At 32.1% G+C, this 6,781-nt stretch overlaps 1 protein-coding gene across 2 annotated transcripts in view; it reads left to right on the top strand.

Moving 5' to 3' along the window:
- Nucleotides 1-700: 700 nt before the first annotated feature.
- Nucleotides 701-6,781, top strand: part of LOC129942417 (protein Lilipod) — a 50,044-nt gene continuing 43,963 nt past the window's right edge. The window contains exon 1 of one of the 2 annotated variants that reach the window (XM_056051336.1): nt 701-1,168. In XM_056051336.1, coding sequence (XP_055907311.1) covers nt 1,097-1,168 — 72 coding nt within the window. In that variant the 5' untranslated portion in view covers nt 701-1,096. The remainder of the gene's footprint in view (nt 1,169-6,781) is intronic. The other variant, XM_056051335.1, reaches the window with a different exon arrangement.

Genomic DNA, 6,781 nt, shown 5'->3' with positions numbered 1-6,781 from the left:
TATTTTCGTACCTTTTTTTTATATGCCGGGGGAATTTGGACATATCCAAATACACGAAGCCTATTGTCGAGGTTGTGTATGTCCAACTATACCAATAACTTCCACGTATGCAGTGTCAGAATAAATTAAGCTTTCAACATCATCGTCACCGACGATTTTGTGGTCCAGCAGGCCAGTTCCTCTAATCTATTGGTTTAGTTTTGAAGATTTACTACGAAAATATTCACCTTTGTGCAGTCATATTTTTCTTTATTCGGATTTTTGGTATTATTTTGTTCATAATTGCAGATGCTGATATATGTAAATCCACTTTTAAATTCTTTCTGCTACAACAAGCTGCATTTATATGTTTTAAATAATTAAATTAAGCAATGCAGTTGCCACTAAATAACAAACACTTTAATTTACATCGCAGCAAGGTTTCTCCCTACTTCCAACCATTGTGGTCAACTTTTGCCACATCAGAGAGTGAACGATTTTATTAATAGCTTGTTATATTCATTTTATTTGCAAAAAGTGCTCTATACGCCTTAAGTAACTTTCATAAAACCTAACTCTTTGAACACAACCTAATTACATCGCACCCCATCGCATATGTCAAAATTTTGAAAATAAAAAAAAAATAACAGAAAAAAATTCTTGCTGCCAGCTGACAGCTGAGTTTTCTAGCTACTTTCGAAATTCGACAAGAAATTTTAGTTCAATTTGTTGTTGCGTTCCAATTTGTTTAATGTAGCGGAGAATAATTTTTTTGTAGTTGTTTTTTGTATCAAAAATTTCAGTAGAAAAACAAATCAAGAATTAAATTAATTCACTTCTCTCATTTGAAAAACATAACTTTGTTTTTACATCACTAAAAGGGAATAAAAGAAGAAAATTAATATACCTACTTTCCCCTAAAAAATAAGTGTTTTTTTGTTGTGAAGTTTTGTGAAATCAAAAATAAAATAAAAATCAATTTGATTTTTGCGACGTTTTGTTTCAAAACCGTTTAAAAAGTGTACTGTTGTGGTTCCAAGAAAATTAAAAATATTTATTTGTAAACAAATACAAAATAGGCAACAAAATAAGTGAAATAAAATATTTACCCATCACAATGGACGACGAGGAAGAAGAAGTCACAGATCCAAAACTACAAGTTTTTCATAATACAGTTAGGGAACACATCGTAAGTACCCTACCTAGTACCTGACTGCCTGCCTGCCTGCATCCATTCACGCAGGCTTATCTTTATACTATTTTTAATAATATAAAATTAAAATTAACTTAAATAATTTTTTTTTCGAGGGTTACCTAGCTAATAGGTACCTACATACGTATATAGCTTTGTATATGAAGCTAGAAACACGCTTACTTAAAAATGACCTTTAATGGCTTTTTTTCTCATTCTTTTCATGATTAAAAAATTGTGATAAGGTGCTTTGATAAGATTTGCCATTAAATTTATAGAAAAATAAATAAACAATTGGTAGGGTTTAATTGAACGCGTAGATTACTTATATCTGAATTCTAAATAAACAACTTTTGAAAGCAGGAAATTTAAGAAAAAAAGGATCTATTGATTGAAATACACAAAAAGCATCAATCGCCATGACCAAGTCCTATCGAATTGTTGTAGTAAGATTAAGTAATTGCAAAATTTTATCCTGAGTAAAACCTGATATAAAATAAAAGGTGGATTTTTTTAGAAATTCCATTAGAGGGCATGATAGTGCAAATGTAAACTGGACCAACTAAAAAATTGTTGATAAGAGCGATAGATTTTTTTTTAAAACCCCAAATTTAAAGTAGGTACCTAAATGTTTAATGGATATTTCAATAATCTTTCAATTTTTGTTAAACTTACTTACTTAAGGTAGCGCTACAGTCTGGGGCAGACCTGGTCCTCAACCAAACAGCGGCTCCAGCCAGCTTGGTCCCTAGCTAGCTGTATCCAGTTTCGAACGTGAAGTCGGTTGAGGTCTTAACCCACCTGCGTGCGCCACCTGATTCGCGGTCTTCCTCAACTGCACTGTCCCTCGGGATTGGATTCGAAGACCTTCCGGGCTAGAGCGTTGATGTCGATGATGACCTAGCCATCCTAGTTTAATTCCCTTAACTAGGTCAGTGACACTGTACAGCCCGTACAGTCTGTCGTTATATCTTCTCCTCCATTTGAAAGAGTTATTCTTCATTTGATTTTGAGCGCTTGTGTCGTTGCCTGTGTTTTTTTAGCGGTGTCTAGGTAGACAAAGTCCTTAACTACTTCAAAGTTATAGCTGTTCATGGTGATGTTTTTTCCAAGACTGTTCAATGCCCTTTTTTGATGACAGCATATACTTGGTCTTGCCCTCATTGACCACTAAACCCATCTTCGATTCCGTCGCGTATCCGAGTAATTGGATGGACCTTTAAAAAATTGTGTGTCAAGTGTTAAGACTTAAGTTGTGCATCAGCTTGTCTTAAACCATCAACTGAATATATATCTTTTCCAACCTTGATAGAGCAGCGTACATTCTCTATCTCCATTCTGCACAAACGGATAAATTTGACAGGGATGCCAAAACTAGATATTGCTCTATAGATGCTTTGATACACGATTTAAAAATCGATAAAGAGATGGTAGATATCGATTTAAAGTTCCTTGGTTTTTTCCAAGATCTGCCGTAGTGTGAATATTTGGTCGATAATGGACTTTCCTGGTCTGAAGCCACACTGATAAGGACCTATCAGGTTGTTGACGGACGGCTTCCGAAGTTCATATAATACGTCAGAGAGGATATTATATGCAATGTTAAGCAGAATGATGTCTCTGTAGTTGGCGCAATTTAAAGGGTCTTCTTTTTTATGTATCGGGAAAGCTATGCTGAGATTCCACTCATCGGGCATACTTTCTTCCATGGTGCATGCTCTCTATCAAGTCGGGTAGGCAGAATTGTTGATCTGCGTCGGCAAGGTTGAGTGGTTCTATCTTCCTTACAGCGGAATTCGGTTCTCCATCGCCGTTATATAATTAGGAGAAGTGGTCTTTCCATATTCTTAACATAGACTGCGGTTCCACTACGATATTCCCCTGATCGTACTTACAGGCTTCGGTTCGTGTCTTGTACACTTATGAGGTTTTTTTACCTTTTGGTAAAATTTACGAACCTCATTCCTATTGTGACATGCTGTATCTCCTCGATCGCGAGATTCTCATGCTCTCTTTTTTTCAATCTAAAAATCCGGTATGTCAGAAAGAATTTCAATTTTTGTAATGAAAGACATTTTCAATGATCACAATTTCCTGTCAAAATAATTACAATGCTTCGTTTCAATGATGAAAATCAATGATAGCTATTTTTATAAATGACCTCTAATTCGTTGACGGAGGTGTAATGTTTTAACACAGACTAGATTAGTGTTGGAATCAAATAAGTTAAACCCATCTAATTCCTAGTCTGCGAAACGCACGACAATTAGTTAAATGTGCTCCACCACCTAAGCACCGATTTTCCTCAACTGCGCCGTTGCTAAGTGTGTTTTTGGGAACCCTTTACTCTAACTCACCCATCGATATCATTTGAAATTTTGTATTAATTCACAACAAAGAAAATTACTTCTGATTACTCTATACCAACAAAAATTTCCAGAACTCTAGTTTCACATTATTTGAAGGTCGACACCATCAATATTAAAGCTTTTTAAAAATTTGAACGATCATGACGACTTTCCACGTACTGTTAAGTTAAATTTGTTTATTTTTATTTGATAATGATATCAGCTAATGTATTTGGTTAAGATTCCACTTGTGTTTATTATTCTATTCGCGCACCTGACAAAAAGAAGAACACTTTCGCAGTCGAATAATCATGATATCTCATTGACTAGCGTTAGCGTCTTTTAGAAATAATGTTAAATTATTCAAACAAAAACAGGTCACAGAATATACGTACAGACATTTTATTGATATGTACATTAATAATGCTTTTCATTTTCATTCCATGTTATGTACGCATGAAATAAAAACAAATAAACGTGTGCAAATATTTTTAAATTTTATTAAAAATTCTTTTCAAACAAAATGATAAAAAAATATACTTAAATATTTGTACATTTCTAAATTTTAATTAATTTCAAGTAGCTCAAGTTAATTAGACTTGATGAAGAGCACATAATGTCAGATCAATGCCATATTTTTGAATATCGAGTAAGACTATCGAAATCTTTGTTGTTATAAAGTTAACTTTGTATATACGTAAAAAACAACATAAACCAAGCGCCAAGTAAATTGAAATGGATCCAAAGGAATTTTGCACTTTGTACCGAGTTGTATTTTTTACTTCTTTATTTTTCTTTTGGATGCAAATAAAATTCCTGGTCAGAAGTCAAATCGATTAAATGCATTTTTTTGTGTGCTTTGGTTGCGTTTCAAGTTTAGTTCTTTTTTTTATTTAAGTTTTTTGGGTGGGTGGCTGCGCGTAAGTTGAATAATTCTTGGCAAACATGCAAGTAATTCTTGCAATAATTCAAAATGTACCTGAGTGTAGATTTAAGTTTTCGTTTATTTAAAATGTAATATTACTTTTTTTTTATTTAATAGTGTTTTAATATCTGAAGGCGTTTCTTCCATAAAACAAATGTTATTGGTTTAAAAAAAAAGTAACCCACAACTGTGAGGAAATTTGATAACTTACTGCACCTCAAATGGTTTTTTTTTAATTAAATTTATGTTTTTATTATTTACTTTTATTCTTATGCAAAGTAATTAATGGTATTCTTTTTTTCAATGCAAAACAATTACCCAGTCCTTTGGCATATTTTCAAATAGTTTTGATGGAAGACAGAAATACAGAAATATAATTTCGGGCAGTAATTTTTCTTTGTTTATGACTTATAAATAGTATCTTAAGGTTTTGTTTTTATTCGACAGTTTTATCTAGTATATGTTTTTGAAACCTGTAGGGCCGATTACTTCGTCTGTTTTTAGGGCCAAACTAAATGAAGTGTTGTTAGCATTAATTCGAGCTGGCTCTTTCAAAATATCTCAGATGTTTATTTCTGTTTTTCCAAATCACGGACCTATTTTGGAATATTTTCTTCCGTTATAGCTGCCCTGGTCTTACATAACAGTTTAGGCGTCCCTTAACTTAGCTCTTTATTTTCATTCAAACAATTATACTTCAATTTCTTGCCAATGCTTCCATATTTGAATAGGGTTATTCTTTTTTCGTCCTCAGCTATTTTTGGAAATAAATCCAGAAGCTCATATACCTATTATATTTTTTGGGGGAAGCCGCATTTAGCAACATTTATGAATCAATCTGCTACTTTTCATTTTCTCATTTTCTGTTGAAGGACTCATCCATAAAATTTTGCTATGGGTATCCCAAACACCGTACTTGTTGCCCGAAAGCTCAAGAAAAAAATGTAAAACCTTTTCTAGCAAAGAAGTTATTGTAATGGGTCCGATTTGTCAAATTTAAAATTTTGACATTTCTCGACGTTTCAAGGTCCCTAGAGTCGAAATAAAAGATATTTAGAAAGATGTCTGTGCGTGCGTGTGTACGTATGTTCGTACGTCTGTACGTTATCGACGTTTTTTTCGTTGTGCATAGCTCAAGAACCAGAAGAGATATCGATTTCAAATAAATTTTGTTGTACAGATAATAAGGCAGAAAGATGCAGAAAGGGCTGGCTCTCAAGAAAATTGCGTGGGTGGTTTTTTTACCATAGCAATTTGAAAAAAAGGTAAACATTTTGGTTAGCCCTAAATATTTTACGAACCAAAAACGCTAGACACTTGAATTAAATTTTATATAATAAACTGTAACGTGATACCAAACAATTATATTAAATTGTAAATTGTCACCTCCAAAATTTTAAGACTAAAATATGATTTCATCTCCAAAACAATTTTGTGCAACGAAGAATAATGTTTTTGACATTTGATAAAATTTTGAGAAAAATCGAATTGACAGTTTTTTTTATAGAAAATAAAAATCCAAAAAAAAAATTACTCAAAATTGGTAAAAATTGAATATCGGTTCAAATATCTTTTCAAAAACTTGAAATTTAAAATTGACAGTTTTTTTACAAAAAATAAAAACCTAAAAAAAATTAATAAAATTTGGTAAAATTAAAATTAAAAACCGGAAAAAAATTAACAAAAGTTGGTAAAATATGATTTTCGACTCAAATATCTTTTCAAAAATTGTAGGTATTGGCTTCAAGCTAATTTTATCTTATAAGAAATATTGTTTTGAACATTCAGTAAAATTTTGAATAAAATCGTATCGACAGTTTTTGTACAAAAAATTAAAACCTAAAGAAAATTAACAAAAGTTGGTAAAAATTTGATTTTCGACTCAAATAGCTTTTCAAAAATTAAAAATATTGGCTTCAAACTTATTTTATTTCACAGAAAATATTGTATTCGATATTCAGTAATTTTTATATAAAAATCCAACAATCCAATTTTTCATAAAAAAAATAAAATCTACAAATTTGTGTAAAAATTGATACGAGTACATATAGACAAACTTTTAAGGAAGACAAATCGACAGACGCGATGGGAAGTTATCAGTGTGGGTCGCATCCCAGCCTTTTTTATTTTCTTTATATTACATCTGAAAGAAGTTTTCAAATTTAAGGCGAGAAATGACCAGACGTCGGACAAAGAAAACCAAAACCACAATACTCCCTAGGATCTCAACATAAATAGCCATTCTTGTAAAAGTTGGCAACAATTGAATTATTTGAACATTCCTCACCCATCGGACCAAAGAGCGCACCAAACAGTGACTTTTTGTGGATGTTATAA

The sequence above is a fragment of the Eupeodes corollae genome, chromosome 1, assembly GCF_945859685.1.
Source record: "Eupeodes corollae chromosome 1, idEupCoro1.1, whole genome shotgun sequence".
NCBI lineage: Eukaryota > Metazoa > Arthropoda > Insecta > Diptera > Syrphidae > Eupeodes > Eupeodes corollae.
Note: the sequence above shows the minus strand (reverse complement) of the source record. Positions and strands in the feature narration are given on the sequence as shown.